At 38.4% G+C, this 24,236-nt stretch overlaps 1 protein-coding gene across 1 annotated transcript in view; it reads right to left on the bottom strand.

Annotated features, from left to right (window-relative positions):
* The window catches only part of fstl5 (follistatin-like 5), a gene marked incomplete at its 5' end in the record, with an annotated part of 239,573 nt that overhangs the window by 106,100 nt on the left and 109,237 nt on the right, over positions 1-24,236 (bottom strand). Inside the window, 2 exons of the mRNA XM_081383493.1 lie at positions 837-870; positions 6,523-6,658. Coding sequence (XP_081239619.1) covers positions 837-870; positions 6,523-6,658 — 170 coding nt within the window. The remainder of the gene's footprint in view (positions 1-836; positions 871-6,522; positions 6,659-24,236) is intronic.

Below are 24,236 nucleotides of genomic sequence, written 5' to 3'. Positions count from 1 at the left end.
TGATTTATTAATAAAGTCTTGTAAACATAGATTAGTTTCATTGCCGGGTTATTGGTTTGCATATAACCAGCACAACAAGTTATTTCCATAAGCTGATTTTTGGGAGTTATCAGCCCCTCGATGTGCATGTAAACAAGCTCACTGACTTTAAAAAGGCAGAGAAGACAAAACAGAGAGCATCCATTTGGTTGAACAGCTGTAGATAAGTGAGATCCTTTCTTTTATCACAATGCCAACTCAGCTTTGACCTTATGCAGTAATACAGTCTGCTTCTCTATTAAAGTCTGATTATATTACCTGTAGCCAAAGGAGCTGCTAACACAAGCACCTTTGAGCTGACCTGAGATAAAATTTATGGTGGGACTTCACCTCACACAGAGTCAGAGGAGTGAGATGGATTTTTCACATCTCAGCACACTCTGTAGGTTCTTGGCATCATCTGACTAACTCTTGTGCCATCCTAATTACAGATGACTGCTGGGCAAAAGCCAACACATGATTTACACCTTAAACCACAGACAGTTTGCTAGCATGATAATTAATGTGTCTATATGCTGCTTGATTGAGTACCCAATACTGCTTCACACAAAATAAACATGCATTCAGTCCAAATACTGGCAACATGCAGCTTTGTTTAAGGGATACATGAATTAATACACACTCTCTAGTTCAAAATGCTAACAAATTCTCAATTCTCAATACAGATACTGAATAACAAAGTACAATATTCACTTCAAAGTACTTCAAAGACCACAATGGTAAAATACTGGCACTTTTTGGTCCATATTTAGTGTCTAAAAAGGGTGGGAAGAGAGAGAAGTGGGGATTGTACATACCTTTGATCCGTAAACTCTCTGAGATCCCATCCTGCTGGAACAAGAACAGAGAGAAAAACAAGACTTACAATACATTTACAGTATATAATGTCATTTGGGTCCTGATCACAGACATCCACACACTTGATATTTAATGTTTTACACACCCCACATACATCTGATTCCTGTTATACTTCTACATACAATTGCATTAACAAATTAACATTGTGACTTTATTTAACCAACTGCTGCTCCTTTCTTTCTTTAAAAGTATGTTATAGGCCACATAGCCTAATTCCGATGGCAAATTGCCATAGAAAGCCTAAATATTCTTTTAAAATGTTGGTGCCTGAATTATTTGTCAGTACGAGTTAAATGATTCATTTATTCAGACCAGCCAGAGTACGGCAGTCTCTCAACGAAGTCTATTTCTAAAGGTTAAAGAATGCCGTATTCCACCGTTAGAGACAAATGGGAAATGCTAATGTAAGCTATCATTTTGCTTCTAAGGAAGACATACAACAGTGTCATAAGATGAAAAACAAAAGAAAAAGGGTAACAAAATTCTAAACCAGAAGCTTTAGCCAACCCAAAATGAAAACTTGGTCATCATTTACTCCGTTTAATTTTCTTGTAAAATAAAACATGAGATTAATATTTATAAGCTGTTCCTTACAATACAATGACAATTGATGTGCATATAAAGTATTTTATACTGTCACTAACATCGTATCTACACCGGACGCAACCGTTGTTTCTCGCGTCGCGCTGCAACAGCTAAAGGTTTTCTACACTGGATGCGACAAAGCGCCCGTTGCAGAGCATTTGTCCTTCGTGATAGAACGAGGCATCAGTTTACTGTCGAAGATTGTCGCTCGGGTCGCGTCGCATCCACTGTAGACAGAATCACTGTTTATATTAACAGGGTTGCCAACTCTCACGCAAGTGCAAGAAATGTCACGCCAAAATCCATTTTTCTCCCCTCTCAATCCGTTAATGTTCTGTTGATGACTAGACCACAGCGTATTAATAACAGGAGAGGAGTTTAAGGCCCACAGCTGTAATATCTGCCTACAACGTTCTCACTGCAGTATATTCTGATCGTTGATTCGCTGAAAACCTTGCACCTGATACGTCAGTTGCGTGTGAGAAGTTCAGAGAGAGTTCAGACCATAGGTTCGGAGTCGGAGCCACTGATGCGCGTTTGAAAGTTTGGATGACAATCAAGGTAAGCAGATAACAAAATGTGTGCCTTTCACTCACGGGCGCTTTTCAAAATCCCGTTCGTCTCCCCCCCACTTTCAAATTAGTTTTTTTCATTATTTGTTAATAAGCAGGACACACAATGCGCGCAGCCGCGTCCAGGAACGTCGCTTGCACACACTAAAAATACCTCACTGAAAGTTATAATGAGCAGGTATCACGCTGTCTGTGAATGTCCTGACGCACAAACTCACACACACAACGCCCAGAAAGACTCGCACCAGTATCGAGCGCATCATTATAATCAACTTAATTATTTCCTGGATTTTGCATCACCATAGTCCCTAAAGGTATGTAAATGCAGGAAATGTGATTAAAATTGTGAAAAACTTTTTTGCTTTTTTTAAAGTGCAAAAACTTTTCCCCCCATTTTGTGTGATCAAAAAAATGATCAAAGGTTGCCCAGATTGTGTTGAGTCGGCCACAGTCAAATGCGGATGCTGAGCGAACCTTTTCAGTTATTGGCCTAAACAAGACTGACACCAGGAACAGACTGTCACTTGATGGCACCCTGTGAGTGATGGGAAGTTCGGATCTTTTTTCGAGTCATTTCATTCATTTAAGGGGCTTTAAATGTTATACTGTACTTTAACAGCCAAATTCCCCGGACACATCCACCTACGCAGTCTTTATCATATTCTGAATTAAGAAATCATTATAATGCAGTCAAAATAATTTACAGGGACCATAAATAATTACTTTCCGAGTCTTTCGTTCATTTGTCACGTGACAGACGCAATGAACGTTCATGACCGTATTGAACCCTGCTTCAAATACAAGCTCCTGCAGAGGTAGTGAAGCAGGCCAACTCTGCCACTGTGGCATAGGCTACAACAGGCCTCATGTGTGAAACTTGTGTTGTGGTTTTCTGGGGAGGTGGAGTAACTATTATGTGTCCCTTTTGTTTTGAGAATTTTTATTGTTTTGATGTTGTTGTTTGACATGTTTCTTATTTAATCACCTCTATCTTTTTTTTTTATATAGTGCAATCAATAAATTAATTATACATTTTCAAAATATATATTTTTTTTCATAAATCAGGGTTTAGGCTATATAAGTAAACAAGGACTGATGTTTTTAAAATTAGGGTTAGGGTTACGTGCGCGCACTGATGTTTTACAGAGTCTCACTCCAGCCAAAGTTGGCAACCGTGTATTAAGTTTTATTGTTTTTAGTCTAGACAAAGTGTTAGTGATAAATAGTGAACTATTGCTTAATGAATTGCAGTGTGTGAGTATGTATGAGGAAAAATGGTGACCAAATAAACTTTTGTTATATAGTCGAGCATTAAAATCAGTAAATGTATCAGTAATTGGTCTTGATATAAATTGATCAACAAGATGATTTGGATATCTAGAGGGATTATTCTTTTAAGATAAATAATTGGTGAGGATATTAATTTCGGAAGGAAATTACAAGCTTTCTCTCTGCTTTCCAAGGACTTTGGAGCCAGTTGTCCAATCTGTCCAAAATTGAAACCAATTTTGCTAGCCCCTCCCCTTCCTGTGCCAGTGACAAAGACAGTTTCACAACAGCACCCTCTTAACTCGAGCATAAACACCTTCAGTTACACACTTACAATGGTGTACTTTAATGGTCACCAACACTTCTCTCCAGATTTTTCTCTTTTACTTACATTTTAAATAAGAACTGCTAGGTCAGATGGTGAAAAAAGGAAACAAAATGGTAAGTATACAGTGGTTATTTCTTGATTCAATGTATTGAGGAAGAAGTAAAATTGCCCTGAACTGTTATTCATTTGATGTTATCTTAAAGTCACATTCCTGCAATAGTAGAGAGAGCATTTAGCTCACGTTAACAGCTCATTCATTCTGCTGTGACTCTCTGAAGACTTTTGAGGCTTGGTGAATAGATTAACTTCCTGGAATCAATTGTACATCAATTACGCAACTGAACTACAGAAATGAATTCACAGCTATAATAAGATCCTACAAGACCCCGCCCAACTTGCTTTATCTTACATGTGCTCCATCTGTCACTCAAAAGTCTAGCTTTTTGATTGGTCTAAATTTGGGCCATAATCTGAGTGGAGGTAGAGGAAGGATGGGGCTACTGTGAATTAAACCTTTGGCTATGACAGGAGATTGGCTTTTGCAGTGCAGGACAAAGCTTCATACTATAAGCTGAATTACTCATGATGATTGAAGCAGGCCGAGTTGAGGGAAAGCTAATGGGGTCACTGCTTATCTCTGTGCCCGTGCCAGAAAAACAGGCTCAACCCTGCAGCCCTCGTCTAACACACCTCCCCCCCCATTTGAAACGCTACGTCAGTAGCCTTACCCTAGCCAGCCATCTTTATGATTTCATATTGCTGGAAATCTCCATGATAACCCCACTCATATGACCCTTAATATAAGACTCATATATAACACAACCACTAAGCATAATTATAATTACTAATATTGTTTCTGGTTTGTGCCATCAAATACATTCTTATCTGAGGCTGGAGTTTGTTTGTTTGTTTTGCACTTAATGGATTTTCCACACACTGTGGTCTGATAAGGAAGTTATCGCAAGAAAAATGTCAACCACGTGTTCCCACAGTTCCCACATTTCAACCATGTATGCCTTCTGATATGTATGAGAGCATTAGCAATTAATAGTGAAAGAGAAGAGCGAAGGGCATCTTCATTCATGATTTCCAGCTTTATTAAATGAATGTCTACATAAGAGGGTTGTGAGCATTAGCAAACAGCACTGATACTTGAGTGGAGTGGGATATTCAAGGTTACCATCAGAGAATTAATGACAGTGTCATTAGGTTAAATGTGCACTTGAAAAACATTTATAACTACAACAGTAGTGATCTTCCACTTTTATTAGTGGGTCACATTTAGACTGAGCTCCACATTATTTTAAGAGTTCCCCATGTTTAATGTCAATTGCTGCTCACTGCTCAATAATAATAATAATAATAATTTATTATTATTAATATAAGTAGTAGTATCCCCATTTCTCAGATACTCAAAATGTTAAATAATAATAGTAATATCATCATCATCATCATCTTCTTACTATACCAATTTCTCAGATGCAAAACATCCATTCTTTTCCTCCAAGTCATTGTAAATAAATCAGACTTAAATTGCACTGCACATTAGATAATTAATTGAACTGGCTGACACGATATTGATGCTCTAGTATCAGTCTTACAAGAAATAAAAATTCCCAGAAAGCTTGTCATCAATGAAACACTGCATATCTGCCTATGCCATCTGTCAAATTCTAATGAAATAATATTTAATACAAAACCTCACTCATAAATGGAATATTTTGATAGCTTGACAATACTAAAAGCTGTCTGAAACGGTTACACATGAGAAATGGAGAGGACGTTTTCTAAAAGCCTGGGTGTGTTTTTTGGTTGAATTGCTTGGTTCTTTCCACATTGTACATTTGGGTCAGGACAGTGGCATGATTGCATCATCTCTAACAGTAATTACCTAATTGCAGCTATTTACTGTAGCTAGGTAATGACTCAGGAGGAGAAGACACCAGTTATACTTGTCCCTTTAGATTTACCAGCAAAACTTAACACGCACACAACACCACTTCAGTTTGTCTGTTTGAAAGCTGCAGACGTATTGCAAGAGATGAAAAGAATGAAAGATGCTCTCCAAAGATCATTTCTTTGAAGACAAGAAGCTCTGAGAAATGCATTACAGTGTAATGAGTGTGACAGGGAGCATGCAAAGATGTAACATTTACATAATCAATAACGATTTATTTACTCAATTTACTCCAGACCACATTTCCGAGCAGAGATCTCTCATGTCAAACGTCGAACGGACATTGCACCAAAGGTTTAGTATGAAAACACCCCATGAGTTTCAGTTAACTGAAAAATAAACATGTCTTAAAGGGACCATTTTTGTGACCCCCTTCCCAGCTGTTTATGTTGATATAAAAGGAAAGTGTTCCCATGAGTCCCTGTTCTGTCAGTCAGTGCCCTCCCTCAGTCGGAGTTTAATTGATCCGTTACATAATATGAACGGTTGCTCATGGACGTGATGAAGTAAAAAGAGAAGAGGGAACCAGTGGAGCTTGTTAGTGCTGCATTACGCCTCAATTGCTGGTATCTGACTGTGTGTGTCCACAAAGCTCGCTGCAACGGCCAGTCAATAAACATTCAATTACACAATCACGCTGTGCTGTTTCATCATGATGTCAGCGCAGCAGGAGTTTTCGCCTGCAGTTCGAAATGTCCAGTGGCATAGATCCAAGTCTTTTTAGTTTAAATATTATTGTGCATATCTGATGTTTGGTTCATGAGCAAAAGAATAATAATGAATCGTCACGTGACAATAATCAAACCAGAAGCGCTCGATGCCATGCGGATTTCCATAGTAATTAGCGTCGTAACCGGCCACAAAGGAGTCTCCTCTTGTAAAGGGATGGCTAATGAAATAGGAAAGATCGATACCTTGTGACGGAATCTGACGAGAGGTCGATACGCCAGCGGGCTAAATTCTTCTTTGCCTGGACGTGCCTCTGCGATCAGCGCTGCCCCCAAGAGCAGGACAGCTGCCCACCATCTTTTGGAGCTTCTCATTACCCTCCTGTAATAAAACAAAAAGACATGAATACACAAACAACAAACTGTCCAGGTTAAGTCAAGCGGAGCATTTGAAGCCTTTTGAAACAAACAATGCATCACAGCTCAGCTAATTAGAGCAGACAAAGGAGGATGCCAATCTACTGTGGGTTTAAAACTAATGCTTTCAATAAGAAGCCCACACTCAATGGCAAGAAATCTACTTGAATCAATTAAGGAATAATGAGCACCATGAGGAAATAAAGCTAAAGCGAAAGAGAAGGATCCATATGTATTACCGTGATGAAGGAGAGTGCATTAGATTGCAGTTGTTTTTTAAGTCAGGCACACATACGAGGTAACATTTAGATTAAGATGGGATATGGAACATTTTCATGCCTTAAAGGAGAACTCCGGTCAATTTTAACATTGAGCTAATTTTTTTGTACATTTGGAGTGCTGTCAATACAGAGAACAACTACAAAAATCAGTGTTGCCTACACCGAGTTATTCTATTTTTAAAATTTGCACCCTGTTGACTTCAATAGGGCAAGTACTAAACCTGCTTTTAGCCTCTTAACATCCTTGATGTGTCATTACAAGTGCACAGAAAATGTGAGTGATTCCTTCTGAGTGAACACGAGTGGATCTGACTGCAGTAGATGTGAAAGATATGTATAAAAATTATGTGATTTAAGCCAGCGCAAATACCTGTTTACATCCTGTTTTTCGGTTGAAATCCAAAGTAATCGATTGCCGAGTTCACGCGCATAGGTTTAGTTACCTATGATCACGCGCGTGAACTCGGCAATCGACTACTGTGGACTTCAACCGAAAAACAGGATGTAAACAGGTATTTGCGCTGGCTTAAATCACATAATTTTTATACATATCTTTCACATCTACTGCAGTCAGATCCACTCGTGTTCACTCAGAAGGAATCACTCACATTTTCTGTGCACTTGTAATGACACATCAAGGATGTTAAGAGCCTAAAAGCAGGTTTAGTACTTGCCCTATTGAAGTCAACAGGGTGCAAATTTTAAAAATAGAATAACTCGGTGTAGGCAACACCGATTTGTGTCATTGTTCTCTGTATTGACAGCACTCCAAATGTACAATACAATGAGCTCAATGTTAAAATTGACCGGAGTTCTCCTTTAAATCAGTGGTTTTAAAAAACTGGGGTCTCACCCAGTGTGTCTGGGTAAAAGTTTAGAGGAAAAAAAAAGAAAAAGATTTAACTAACTAACTAAATTGGTTAAAATAAACAAATGATAAAAAATATTAATATAAGTCATTAAAAATAATAAAAATCTATTAAAAACTAATTAATAAATAATAAAAATAGATTTAAATAAAGTAATAAATAAAATGTTTAAAATAATAATAATAATAATAATAAATAAAAATGCAATAAATAAATACATTGATTAAATTAAAGAAATTATATATATATATAAAAAAAGAAATACAAAAATGAATCAATCAATCAATCAATCTGACAGAGTTCAGTACTAAAGTTGAAAAAAATAATGCTATGAAATCGTTAGTATTGTGCACCTATTTACAATGTCCATTTTTTACAGTTGAGAATTTGGGGTTCAGTGGCATCTAAAAGACTGAAAACCCCTTCCCATGTGACAAAATAAGGCATCTAAAAATATATTTGAATTCACTTAACACAAATGTGCCACTTTTGCACACCGTATTTCAATGCAAAAAAGAAAGAGTGATTCTGTCAGAGAAAGCAATGAAGCAACAAAGTCAGCTCATAAACATAAAAATAATACATATAGAAAAATAAATAAAACAAATAAAAATGAATAAATGGATGAGAATACAAAGCAATGGAGACCAGGACAGTTTTGTTGTGGGTTTAAATGAGTAGGACGTACTCCGAGGCCCCCCCTCGTCACAGGTACCGGGACGATTACTGTGTGAGAGAGTTGTCCTGCAGGAGTTCAGGGATTTGGAATCGAAACAATAGTTTAGAATGACATGGCATTGGTTTTCATAACTAAGCAATTAAGAAGAGATCTGTCCAAACACCATCCACTTACATCATCGGTTTGAAGTCAAGCTCATGACTCGCCCAAAAAATGAGCAAGCGTGCTCCGTGCAAACCTGTGCTACCCATCTGTGCATTTATTTCAATCTCGCCATGCATGACTGTCATATTTCAGGCTGCCTGTGTGCCAAGAAGAGAGGGAGCATTAAGAAGGAAGATTGAAAGCTGTGCAACCACCTATAGGGACAGTCATCATAACTTTATCAGGTGGCCATAAATCGTCTACGCCACATCCATGCCAAGTGTCTTGGCATTGACTTTCAAATGAGGGCTGTCTATCACTCACAATGTTCACAATAGATCATCGTGTGACAGTCTCCCACCAGGCAGAGCGATACGATTGTCTCCTACTGCATCTAAACTGTACCTGCAGTGATTGTTTACTGATCAGTGCTGCCATGTATTCAGAGCATGATCTTCTCAACCATTCTCTATTTCCGTCCTCGGTACACCCCCATGCTCGAGTAGACCAGAGTAATAATGCTGTGTTGGTAACACTGGCATTGCAGACATTTGTAATCTTTGTAGTAACAATTTATGCCACCCTCTATAAAGTACAGTATTTAATTCATCCAATGGTCATCCAAAACTGACCATAACAGATTGGCAAGGTTGTCAAAGTGGCTCATCAAGGGTCAAGCTATTAGAAATTAGAGGGTCAACAGCTATTTTTACAGCGAAAATTCAATAAACCTGTTCGTGATAAACCTATGCACGTGAACTCGACAATCGATTACTGTGGACTTCGACCGAAAACAGGATGTAAACACAGGTATGTGCGCTGGCTGAAATAACATCATTTTTATTCATATCTTTCACATCTACTGTTGTCAGATTCACCCGTGTTCAATCTGAAGGAATCACTCACAATGGCTGTGCACTTGTAATGACACATCAAGGATGTTAAGAGGCTAAAAGCAGGTTTAATACTTGCCCCATTGAAGTCAACAGGCTGCAAATTTAAAAAAAAAAGGATAACACGGTGTAGGCAACACCGATTTTTGTTGTTGTTCTCTGTACTGACAGCACTCCAAATGTACAAAAAAATTAGCTCAATGTTAAAATTGACCGGAGTTCTCCTTTAATGTCAACAAGTCAAAATAGTAATTTTTCTAACTGACTTCATGATATATAATGCATCCCACAAAAATTATAGATAAACAAATTCATATAGATAAACAAAGGGACAACATTAGACAACATCTCCACTTCCTCAGGGGGCTAAACCATCTGGCCTACATCTTGACCAAAAACATCACTGTCACCTCTGACAGGAAGGTCCTTTTGCAGGTGATGACCACATCTGTCCTGATGGCTATTCAGCATTTTTATGGGTCAACTATGATGGACATCTACACCAGGCCATGTACGTTTAAGAAAACAGCAGAGCTTGCAGCTGTTTGTTATTCTCCTGTGAGGTAAAAAGCTCTGACTATTTGAACTGTGACACAAACATACAGGGCTGCAAAAGATGAATAAATATTTGGATTACACTGTATATCATAAAAGGAAAGTGTAGCAATAGTATTTACAGGTTCAAGAAATACAGAAAAACCCTATTTTATTGTTGGCTAAAATCTGTTCAGCAGTCCCAAAGGTCTGGTTACTGGGTTTCATGGCTGGAAGCAACAGCAATAACAAACATAACATTCTATTAGCACTTACTGTACATACAATTTTTATTTTATTTTTTGCTTTGGGGAAGAAGAAAAAGCATTTATGTGTTGATGTCATTGGTGCAAATGTATTTTCAGCTGAAATGATCTTTTCAACATCAAACTAAACTTACCAGATGGGGTGAATTTGAAGACTTAATAAAACATTTATCATGCAACAAGGCGTAAAGAGAGAGTCAGAAAAAGGGCCTTAGTCTTACTTTCTCTGCCTGTTTTTATTCCCTAGCCTGTTGCTCATATCTGTGAATTTTAAATGTATATTTTGGACCTAATTAAACTCTGCACATTTATGATCAGCGATTTAAGAGCAAGCAAAAGTCTCTGCCAACTGAAAGCAACTTCTGAAATCGAACGAATTAACATGTAATCCTAATATGGCAACCTTTTATATGCTTTTCAGCAAATCAGTCACTGACAAATGTCACGCAACCTAATTAATATTGATATGCATAGTTGTTCCCTACACCCCTGGTGGCTGCTATTTTTTGTTCTCAGCAAATTTTGACAGTGGAATAGTGTAATTTATTTGTACATTCATAAGCGCGTAACCCAGATCTTTCTGCAATCTTGTGACTCATCCTGAGAATTTGAGATGCAACTGTTTGCGCCATGTCGAGAGAAGTGACAGTGACTGTTAAAGTCTGGAAATGCTCCACTAACAAATCCCTGTGAAAATCTCGCCTATATTTTGCAGTTTGTCAAACCGTTGGGCTGTGGGCAGTGACAGATGTTGGCCATTTGTGTCAACGTGACTTTTCTGTCATCGTGTAAACTGTCAGCAGAAACTCTAATTATACTGGACTGTACAAAAAAAGCTTGTGTTGAAAAAAGACTGAGAATTTGCCTGCAATATTGTTAAACCTCATGAGTGTCCTAAAGGTCATGCAAAATATCCTTCTCCACCGTTGTTTCAATATCATTAAACTGCAATCAGTGTTTAAATGTCACCTCACAAAATGAAAACCTGCAAAACGTCATCATGCCGAACAGGTAATCTCATCTATTCTCACTAGTCCACTTTTACAGCCTTGTTGTGTTTATAATCACGTTCTTGCAAACTATTTTAACTCACACTTTTAGGGAAAATTTTAATATTTTTTAAAAATTAAAAATATATATATATATATTTTATATAAAATTTAAATTTACATTTTTTATATAAAATATATATATATATATTTTTTTAAATTCTATTTTTTTTTAAAGACTGAAAGAGTTGTCTGAAGTTTGGTGACGTTGAAGTGAAAAATTCATAAAAGTCGTGCTCATTTGTGAATATTATTTTGATGGACAGCACATGCAAGTATCATAAACTTTTGTTGATCACAGAGCATATTTTTGGGAATAACATACATCATCACTGCTACTCCAAGTCAACAATGATCAGGGAACTTTTATTTCAGGCCTCCAGGTGAACTGTGAGATTCTAGTGTTTATGAGCATCTGCAATGCTCATAAACACACGCCCATGGAGTGCTTCATTATTGAAGTTGTAAAGCAGAGCTGGAAAAAAGTAAAGTGATTAAAACCTGTTGGTGCACATGCAGGATCCCCACTCTAATGCCAAATTCTAATTGTATTTATTGCCAAAAAACAAAAAAACTTTGCAAACTATATATATATATATATATATATATATATATATATTTATTAAGTCTTCAACTTCAATAATTCAGAATACTTCAACTTCAAGGTATCAAGTCTTTAACTTTAATATTTAATCACTGTTTTGTATCAGAAATCTTTCAGCGAAAGTAATATATTCATTTGTCACAAGTACACATCTAGGATGTTTAGGATGTTAAAAAAAAAGTACATTCAAATGCAGTCATTCAAGTTCTAATGGGTTTGTTATGTCAATGTCATGGGCTTTTAGTCCAGAAGCACCATGCACATTTAGAGAAATATTGATGGATGTCATGTTTGCGTCACACTTCTCCATATTCCAATAAATAATGAGCATTCATCAGTGCAATACTTCTCTTATTTGTTTCATTTATCAGAGGTCGCCCAAGCATTTAGATGACCAGCGAAGAAGATAAGTCTGATGTCATATGATGAGGTCGGTGAAGTTTTTTTTTTTTTCAAACAAAAGATGCATTCAACTATTCAAAAGTGACAGTAAAGACATTTACAATGTTACAAAAGATTTCTGTATCAAATAAATTATGTTCTTTTGAACTTTCTATTCCTTTAAGAAAAAAGTATAACAATTTTTTAAAAAGATTAAGTAGTCAACATTGATAATGAGAGGAATGTTTCTTCATTTGGGCTTTTTTTTACAAGTAAAGCTGATTTTACAAGAAAAAAAGTAACTTTCTACTAAATCAGAATGGAAATAAAATGTAAAAGTGTTCTTAATAAAACATAACACAAGCAATAATGTAGCCTACATGTATCTGCTTAAGCAGATACCCAATCTCTGATGCTACTACACTCTTAAACAGTGAGTACACAAAACAACAACAGCAAACACATGCATTCTGTGTACTTAACTATTCAAATAGAATTACATTTTACCACTAGAAAAGTGATTTACAATTAACTTGAATTAAATCATCAGGTCAAAATGCATCATGGATAATCCCACATGCTCCATTTTATTTGTTGTAGCTATATCGGTGTATGTATAAAAGCTACAAATTATCTATTTTCTATCTCATTCTATAAGGATCCAAATACGATCAAAAAAGCAGCTTTATACACATGTTGGGAAAAAAAATAACAATTGTCATGTGTACATTTAGCTTACTATGCTAAGCTAACACTATAGTTTACAGCGTGGGTGTCCAATCCTGCTCCTGGAGGGCTACTGTCCTGTCGAGTTTAGCTCCAACCCCAATTTAACACACGTGAAGCAGCTAATCAAAGTCTTACAAGTCATATTAGAAACTTCCAGGCAGGTGTTTTGAAGCAAGCTGGAGCTAAACTGTCCTGGACAGTGGCTCTCAAGGGCAGAGTTTGGACACCCCTGGTTTACAGTATGTTGTGTTCAGGTCCCCTTGGAAAGTTCCATCTTCTGGGTTTGTCAACTTATAAAAATCGCAAAATGCTTCTGAAACTTAAAATGAAAAAGGGATGATTTTAAACAAAGCAGCATCACATAACATTTCCTAGTCATGTATAAGACTTTGTGCTGTGTGCACAAAACATTTAAGAGTTGTGTGTTTAAGAATGTCTCCTTCCTTAATTAAGGTCTATCATTCTCCATATAGAGGACATCATGTGATCAGATAAACGTCACATGACCAGGGTTTAGACGGGCAGGTCAACCACGTGCTGGTCCTTTAACCAGATTAGCATGAGGGGAGTAAGCTTTATCCATCCAAGGGTAGGGTACATAAATATCCCTGACTCATTACACCCGAAGTTCTGCTGAAAAACAAAGATAAAAACACGCTGGCAGGAACACACAATCACAGATGAGAAAAGAGATCAGGACTTGTGTAAACACTGCTCTGCACATGTGTACCTGGTGGCATTTTTTATTGTTGCCCATCATTTTCATAGACGTGTTATCTTTTTATACAGATATCTCTCCAAATGCAGCACTGTAATCACAAAAAGTGTGAATTGCTGCATGCTTTGAACACAGTGCTGTCTTGCATATCTCCTAGTAAGTCATTTGTGCATTAAAGAAATGTCACTGATAAAGAAATGTCAAAAGTTGTGAAGGTGTAACTGTGTGTGTGTGTGTGTGTGTGTGTGTGTGTGTGTGTGTGTGTGTGTGTGTGTGTGTGTGTGTGTGTGTGTGTGTGCTCATGATTGTATCTGTGTCAACAGTGGGCTATTTTTTAAAGGACATTTTGCACATGACAATATCCATTAAACAATATTTCATCCCAGATTTCCATTACATCTCAAGTGCTGACCCAACAAGGAACCAAAATACATAATTATAAGGGAATAAATGTGCACAAAAATACCTTTAAATTAAAATTTCATTTTATTTTATTTTATGCCATTTTTTTGCATTTAATATTGTTTGCCAATGAGAACCAACATTTTCTATGGAGCCCCTAAAGGGATATGGTAATAGGGAAAATATGAAATGGAAGGAAAAATATGTTTTAATGCTTTTGCATTCACTCGGAAATTTTTTGCGCTTACCAGAGAAACTTTGCATTCCCTCGCAAAACTTTTGTGTTCTTTGGGATTGAATGCAAAGTTTCTCGGGGGAACGCAACCATTTCGCAAGCGAACGCAAAGTTTCTCAGGGGAATGCAAAATATTTGCAAGAGAATTCAAAAGCTTTGACAAATATTTTTATTTCCTTCCCTATGTCCCTTTAGGGTCTCTGTAGTTTTCAAACCATAATGTGTGTGTGTATATAACTGCATAATTAAAACACATGTGCACGACAACAGAAGAATAATTTATGTGCAAGAAATGGGGAATCATCCATCCAAGTTCAACATTTTCAAGTCTAAACTTGAACTTTCATTTGATGTTACTTTTCCACTTTCCTTTCTTGTTCAGCTCAGAAGGGTCTAACACGGAGCGAAGAGACACAGATGCTTAAATCCTTCCCGTTTTACGTGGAAATTGAGCTCAGAGCTAAATCACTCTTTAGAGGTAATCCTTCTCGAAATCCAGCACAGACGTACATATCCAGGAGGATAAACAAGTTTCAAATCAAATTCAGAATTGAGGCGATTGAGCCACCAACCTCAATAGAAGACTATCACAACTGCGCTACATTGCTGAAGGGAGAACAAGTACAAGGGCTCACATCTCTATTTCTCTTGATAAAACCATTTGGTCCCTTTTGAAGCCAATGTTCAGCTGGACTAAAACCAGATTAATGTGCAAACATACTTATGAGCATTCTGGAATAACTCCCATAGGGGTTCTCCCACCTTGAATGACTCACTTCCCAGTCTCCCCCACCCACTAACATGAGTTCTCTGAGCATGCTGGGTAATATGCTAATCAACCTAGATTGTAAGGCAGTCCCCTGGGCAGAGCATAAGGATTTCTCTAAATGGTTCTGTTCTCGTTTTTGAGCATGTGTGGTCTTTCTCTTTGAAATCTAATAAGATGAGAGGCGTAACAACGGGACCAAACAGTCGTAAAGTAGTCATGCCTGAGGGAGCTCTCTTGCTTGCACTCCCCCTCAAGTGCTTTATCCTCTAACCGAGACCATCCCCAATACGTCCATCTCAACCTACATTTCACTAAATTCACTTGAAGGGTGTAGCCTTATGGGAAAGATGAGATCTTAAAGTGATAGGCTAGTTCACCATCAAATGAAAATTGCCATAATTTACTCACCCTCATGTCATGTTCAAACCCATATGACTTTCTATTGCAGATATTTTGAAGCATGATCTATATTTTTAAGAAATTAGTTTTAGAAAGGAAGCAAAAGTACTATAAAAAGTAGTTCATAAAAGCAGTTCATGCAACTTGTGTGCTATTTTCCACTGCAAGTGTATACAAAAAAATTGTGTGACAGAGAGAATTTAAAACTGGGATTTTCTGATAATGTTTCTGTGCGCTGTTAACTGCCACAACCGGATCAGTGAGTTTTTGAGAACCGAACCAGTCAACGTTTTTCATCCAAAACAAATGGTTTACTTAAAAGATCTGACTCAAAAAAAGAATCATTACTTAAAAGCATCTGTATTCCATGATAAACCTTCTGCAATTAACAGTGCAATTTAAAGTAATTTATTTAATTCATAGTCTGAGTCAGTGTCATTACAACATTGTGACCTACAAAGAAGCATCCTGATCTTCTAGTTTAGTTTGTCATGACATGACTGGGCTGCTTAGCATTTCTCCCCGGGTAATCTGGACTCATTAAATGTGGTGCACACACACAACCTTAGCAGCCAGCAGAGGTGAGATTAGAGCGGAGAAACACGTTACGTTATGCAACAGATACAATGCTTTCTAGAGCTGTACCTGTGTTTCGGGACAGATGCTACCATGTGAAACTGGCACCTGTATCCATTAAAATGTGACAGCTCAGGAAGGCAGCTCAGACTGTCATACTGGGGCTCTGCGTATCCCACAACACACACAAAAACACACAAAGAGAGAGAAATCCACATATAATACACAAAGGCAGTCCAAGAGAATATGACCTCATTGGTCATATTGGAGTTTAAAAACCAGTCCTCCTTCACAAAGACTGGTCTTTTGTCTGTGTGCAGACATGCTCCAGAGCTCACACCTAGAGCAATGTGGGCACAACACACTCACACACACACACACACACACACACACACACACACACACACACACACACACACACACACACACACACACACACACTGCATCAGCAGGATCAGCCAGCCAGCCCACCAATCTGGGAACAAGCCTGAGAACAAGCTGAAAATATCCTGACAATTTCCCTATGCGAGTTCAAATCACTTTTCCAAGCTTGGCTTTGTTCTTTAATCTATTCAACTTCAAAATGGCGGTTGTACAATCTAATTAATTTCTCCCAAGCCCAAAGCCAGATCCAGTATGTTGTGACTATGCCCTGTCAAACCCAAATCTTCCTATCAAGCACAAATCAAGTCGGCCATACAGATTTGCCATAACTCAACATTAAAAGTTTATGGAGATGATTGCCCTATAGATTTTAAACTGGGTTCTATAACTTCTATCAAAACTTAACAGAAAATACAACAAAGTTGCCCTAAACCCAAAGTTCACACTGCTAGATGGATACATAGAGCAAGTCAGAAAGGCCTTTAGTGAGCTCAGTCTATGAGACAGCTCTATGTCCACTGAGCAGTGAACTGTGTTATTCGCTGGTCACGGAGGATTGCACTGACCTGTCCAATCTGTGGGCAGTGTCAGGATTCATTAGTGCAACAGTAGGACTCACTCAGGTCTGTGATGAACATATCTATGGACTGGGGAATCCACAGACACCAGGAACAAAGTTTGCTCAGCACATGCATCTCAGCGGCATTGTGTAAAAATAATGCTGGTGTTTTATTTGAATGTGTATCTCGGGGTGATGCTATTCACGTTGAGGCAGAAAGGGCAAGGCAGTCATTTGAAGAGATTAATTATTGAAAGCAATTAGAGTGTTTGTATTGCCCCTCTTCATTTTTTTTTTTTGTATCATGTGAGTGCAGTGCCTTTCAGCGCAGTAAACAACTGCAAATCTCAGACTACAATTATGCTCGCACAATAACAATTCCATGAGTTGTGATGAAGGCAGAAAATGAGAAAAGCAGGAAGACAATAATGGTGATGGTGATGGTGATGATGATGATGAAGATACAGCTATGGCTGACAATTTTGCTGATGATGAAGTGGATAGTGATGATGAAAATGAAAAACAAGGCTGAAAATGATTAATGCCTCGTGCTGATCCATTACTGGCATGCATGTTAAAGGGACAGTTCACCTAAAAATAAAAATTCTGCCATCAGTTACTAACCTTCAAGGGGCCCTATTTTAACGATCTAAGTGCATGGTCTAAAGTGCATGGCGCAAGTGCACTTAGTGTGTGTCCGAATCCTCTTTTGCTAGTTTAACGACAGGAAAAATGGTTGGCACACCCGGCGCATGGTCTAAAAGGGTTGTCCCTATTCTCTTAATGAGTAATGGGTGTGTTTTGGGCGTAACTTGCGAAAAAACAATCATCTCATCTCCCATTCCCTTTAAAAGCCAGTTGCACAATGGCGTCATGGCAGATTCGCTATTTACATAGTGGAATTTGCAAGCAGATCATCTACAGGACAGTCCAGATTCCACCATGTTTTACATTGTAATAAGCAGAGTGTATGCGTGTTGTGGACCCGCCTATAGGCGCACATTACTAACGCACTCTTTAAATAACAAAAAAATTACTACGCTATTGACTTTAGACCTGGTCAATGGCACACTCTATTTCAGTTGCCTCAAAATAGCAGCGCACCAACAATGCGCCACAAACACATCTCATCTTCAGACAGTAGCCCATGGGTGCACAAATAGGCGCAAATGCATTTGCTATTTAAAGGTCCCGTTGCATGCGATTCCATGTTTCAAACTTTAGTTAGTGTGTAATGTTGCTGTTAGAGCATAAATAATATCTGTAAAATTATAAAGCTCAAAGTTCAATGCCAAGCGAGATATTTTATTTAACAGAAGTTGACTACAAAAAACGGCTCGATTGGACTATACCCCTCTACATCCTGCATTAGTGACATCACCAGAACCGTTTCTTGACTAACCTCCGCCCACAGGAATGCTCCCTCAACTCTACTGGCTACTTGCGCACTTCTTATAACTTAGCCTACTGTGTTTACTCAGCTCTTACGGTGATTTTCTGAAGTAAAACTGACGCTTCATCTTTTGTGTGATGTACAATAAACTTTATTAAACTCATCAGTACATGTTTGATCATCATTCAGACAGCAGACTTGTAGGCTATTAATAAATAATGGATACATAGCCTACAAGCAGATGACAAATACGTTATAATAACCGTAATTAAACTACTAAACCATACCTGTTTCATCTCTATACAGCACTCTGACTCTATAGGCATTATTGTCCGACTCGAAATGAACGCCGTTACTGAGAGTTTCTGATATTATCATCATTCCGTGAGATGAATTCTTCCTGACAGACTGAGCACGAGCTCATGAAGCTCCGCCCCCTGTGTCGTCCAGCAGCACCTCATTTGCATTTAAAGGGGACACACTGAAACGGCTCGTTTTTCTGAGCCCCAAAAAATGTCAATTTAAACATGCTGTAAAAAATGATCTGTTGGGTATTTTGAGCTCAAACTTCACATACACACTCTGGGGACATCAGAGACTTATTTTACATCTTGTGAAAAGGGGCATAGAACGGGACCTTTAAACATCGTGGCGTAGGATGTGAAAATGATAACTGCATCAGACTGAAACTAGCAAACAACACTGGCGTTGTGCCTGGCGCTGCATTGTGCCGGGTGTATGATTCCTTTCTTCAGAAAAACACAAAATAAGATATTTTAAAGATACACTGTGTAGTTTTTTTTAAGTATTTTGATTAGCTAAAATCAATGTCTTTATTCATAAATATGTCCTCATTGGAGTAAAATTACCTCTGCCAATGATCTGACTTATCCTCGTAAGCGAAGAATTTCTTATCTTTATTTACATTGGACGGGTAAGTCCAAGGAGGCTTCCATGTCGTTCCGCCATTTTTAAAAACTATAATAGCAGAGAGGGACAAAAAGCACTAGCCTACCTCAACGCGTTTTCCTCAAATCTCAAATTCCTACACAGTATACCTTGAAAGGATTTTGGGGTCCAAATACTGTTGTTTATCCGGACAAAAAACATTTAGCAAAATCATCTTCTGAAGAAAGTCGTTCAGGTTTGGAACAACATGAGGGTGAATAATCTTTTAATTTCTAGGTAAACTGTCCCTTTAAGTAGTTTTCTGTTTCAGATGATGTATCGGAAGCCCTGCCATCTCGCATGCAAAACCACTCTCATGCGTAATGGTGCCAACATTTATTTCCACTGTGAGCAGCGTTTCTCACATCAGTGCACAGCACAGCATTACAGCAGCTCTTCTATCTGCTGCTGAAACATTTACAATAATTGGGTGGAACTCTAAAAGTGGAGAGTTTGAGAAAAGTGAGAGGGTGAGGACTTGCTACAGAATGAGGAAGGATAATGTGGTCTCCTGTACAGTATTACGGGAAGCTTGAGTGCTGAGGATGTACTTGCAGTACATTTTCCCTTCTGCCGATGTAAATTGATATATTTCCAATTAATGTTTTTTTCCCTCAACCTCTCCGGCTAGGTTTCATCGTTTCTTACAGATTTTTTGAGGGACATCTGCTTTGGAGGCATATTTAATGGCCTACTCAGTGCTCTATGTGTTTGTCAGACCTGAGGCTTAATTTTTGTGTCTATATGTGCGAGTATGCATGTTTGCATCTTGTGGGAGAAGCAAATGTTTGTTGTTCCTCGCTTTCTGCACTGTGTGAGTTCCCTGTAGAGCCTTTGTGTTCAATGCCTCCTTCGCTACTAAGCGCTATAGATTTGGTGTGCATTAGAATCACTTGAGCAGAAAAGCAATGGGAGCTCATACAGTAGCTGACCCTCACTGAATCCTCATACATTAACTATGAGCCTCATCAGTCATACATTGAGAAGGTGATGCCGTGCATTTCCACCCACCTTTCCACCCAAACATGCATTTTTACTATTTTCTGTGATTTTTTTAAATCTAAGGTCAAGTTTAGCAGTTATACCTTTCACTTTTTAAATAAACTGGAGTCAAACAGTGTACACACAAAGCACTGGCTCCAAACAAAAGCTTACAAGAGCGATGCCAATGCTTGACTGCGAATTCAAGGAAAAAATCTAAATATTCCTTGCAAAGCCAAACCAACAGGCAATATCAAAACAGGAGAGCTTGAGAATATGGCACAGACTAAATGGTGACAACTTGTCTTCAAATCTTAAATGCTTTCTCTTGAGGTGTTGTTGTCTAATGTTGCTGCAATAAATGAAATACAATTTTTAAATTACACCTACAACCTATCAACTTTGAAGAAGACAAGAACTATTGATAGATGACCAGTTTCGATTAGAAAATATATTAGGCAATTTAAAAAAAATCTATATCTACCAAGTGAACATGGTGATACATATCTTACAGTGATGTTTAACCCATTTAGACCCAGTGTCCGTTGTAACAGACATCACATTCAAATGTTTTTGGAAGTTTTGGTTATGTCATTTGGTGCCAACCAAATTATCAGGATTATTAGATGCTGCTAATGTGATCTATGAGTGCCACATCACACAATCTGAACAACAATGTGTACAATTTATAATCTACATAAAGTTTCTTGTAATATCTCAAGTGCAAACCACAACGATCTGGATGTTGGTTAGAATGGACATTAGAAATAACTGTAAAAATGATCATATACTGATTTGTCATAATTTGTGGTTGCATCCAAATAAAGTATGGTCATATATGTAACATAATTCGAGTCTGAACGCGTTAAAGCGTTTGAACCGGTTACACAGGACGCGTTCTTGTCCTTATTCCTCGCTGTTTTCAAACAGTCGAATTATGTACACACAGGCTACGTTAAACAGACGTCTTTGTTCGCTGCATCTCATCCTGCTGTCAAGTTACAACAGTTAAACTACTTAAAAAGCGTCTGGAGAGCCCTGTGCTCTATTGCGATGCGCCCCTTCGATCTGTTTTTGAACGCAAGAGCACGTCCTATATGAACGGATCCGTATAATTGCACTACAGACACCAATTTGTCGCCCGTCTCCAGCCAGCCACGTCAATTACCAGCGATCGCCATACACACACACGCCAGATTGAATCTGCACGAGGCAAACAAGAGTATAATCCCCCGCGCGCGCACGGTGTCACTCAAGGATTTGCGTGCTAAGAAAAACAACTTGCTAAGTACCCTGCGGCTAAATTAAACGGCCACGAGCTTTGCCCAGGGTCCCGTACGATCGCTTAACATTTACTTTATTCATTTGAGGAATATCGCACCGTTTGAGGGAGCATGACATCGGATCGACCGACGAGTGAACTTGTCCCCGATAACGGCTGATGGAAAAAGCACTTCTAACTTCATCACCCTCCATCAAGCACGGCTACTGGTATTCAGTCAGTTGTGCCCGCTACGCTGAATGTCACTGCACAATATGCTAAATTATTCACACTCTACAGCGAAAGTGGTTTCCACAGTGCCTCTCTATTAAATCCCTTTGAAAAGCAGCATGCCAGTCTAAAAGCAAGCACAAATAATACAGTGAATGCGTTTAAATCACGCTGAAATTCATCCGTGCTGTATCCACGGACCTGGCTTGATCTTAAATCACAACAGGATATGTAGTACATCATAGAAAGAAGAAAACATACCTGTGAATCCAACTACAAGTCATCCAGAAAGATATTTCCGATAGAGTTTTGAGCAATAATGTTAACTGCGAAGTAAATCCAATCCCGTTTTGTTTATGCTGTAAAGCGTCCTCGGAGTTAGTGCATTCCTTCCAACTGTCGGTTGACGTGAAAATCCTGGTTTCAGCACCTCCTGGAGTGGACAGCTCCACAAAAAGCGACTTCACCTCGCGCTTCGGGTCTCGAGAGCCACACCAGCGCGAGCCTTTCACCTACTGGCTGCAACCCCGACCGGATTTGCATACAATAATACAATCAGCCAATCAAAAGCTCCGCCGCAAAAACCGACGAGTGGAAACAGCCAGCCGACTTGTCTGAGCTCATCCGTTTAGATGAATTGTCCTTGACAAAGATGAACAGAGTTTGTGCGCAGGCTGTCCTGTCCTGTCCTCTCCCTTCTCTTCCACGTGGTGCATTTGCGTGTGCTTCCAGACTGATTTATATTGTGGTCAGTAAATGTAAATCATTAGATCCAAGTCCAGCATTGATTTGTGACCTGTAAAAAAGATGGCAACATTTTTAATAACTGCCTATATAATTTTAACAACTCAAATAGGTTGGTATATTAACATTATATGATTTGTTACTGTAAAATGCAGTGACAACAACATAGATGGTACAATGAAAAGGCAACATACAGTACATTACACTATAATAAAGATATAACATTAACTGAGTAACATACAATGGAATATAAACACTCCAATGTGCATACCTGCGTGTATACACCTTCAATAATATAATTATAAAATACAAATAGAATTTTTAAATGAAATCAGCGATATATAGTGTTGCTCAGCGACACTTTCACTCAGGATTCCACCCATGTTCTGAAGGCGCATCTTCACATCTGTGCTGGGACTCTAATATCTGTCTCAAGTATCTCTCTGATTTCTACACTCATCAGTTCATCATGGTGTCAGACATTATGTGGCTCAGAGGGGTTTTATCGAACAAAAACGACAGAGAAATCTGTCACTTATTTCACTCACTGGATTAGAGTAAAGTAAACATTGGGTTTGACGCACCGCTTTTAAAAGAGAGATCTATTCTGCATTTCCACACAACAAATCAGCAATCTTCTCTTTTTCTAAATTGCTATTCTGTATATATCTGTAGTGCTATTAGACACAAATATTAACACGAATGCCTCAGCCATCACAGCTATTACACCACGGTGTACCATTTAGACCTCCTGTTAGGTGCAGCCAGTTGACATGGAAAAAGTTATTATGTTTGTGACTGTACATTGGAGTACATATCAATCAGACAATGTATCCAACTGGGCTCCAAAAGGAACAATAACTCGCTGTGTAACGACACAATGGGGAAAGCGAAGAAGTCAAAGTAACCTTACACAGACAATGAGAGAGGGATTCTGAGGGCAACTAGTCTGGAGGGTAGAGAGCCAAATATCTCAGCCGACTATTGGAAGAGCACCAAAAACAGCTTGCAGAGCGAGAGAGCATCTTCATATAATTGTTTTGATGACAGACCCACTTAGCTGTCTAAAAACACCTACAGTAAAAATGACGGAGAGAGAGCTGCAAAGACAAAGCCCATATGGCTAAAGCTGATAGGCTGAGGAAACAGTACTCACGCAATAAAAGCTGATAAAGGCACTCACAGAATCAGAGTGATGCAGACGGAGGGGTGCTGTGGATGGATTTAACCACCCACACTACGGAGGAAGCTAATTGCACGGTCTCAATCAGCAGCAGGATACCATTGAGCTTTACACACACACACACACACACACACACACACACACACACACACACACACACACACACACACACACACACACATTATTTGATCACTTGTAATTTGTATCTGAACTGTTACCGGCGTGTTATGCAATAAAAAAATACTGTAAGGGAAGAAAAATGATTCAAAACAGTCTTCTACCTTAAAATGCATGACCTAAAGAGTTCATGAATGCATAAAGGGGGTCAAAA

Source organism: Scardinius erythrophthalmus (assembly GCF_964197995.2).
Source record: "Scardinius erythrophthalmus genome assembly, chromosome: 13".
NCBI classification, from domain to species: Eukaryota; Metazoa; Chordata; class Actinopteri; order Cypriniformes; family Leuciscidae; genus Scardinius; species Scardinius erythrophthalmus.
Note: the sequence above shows the minus strand (reverse complement) of the source record. Positions and strands in the feature narration are given on the sequence as shown.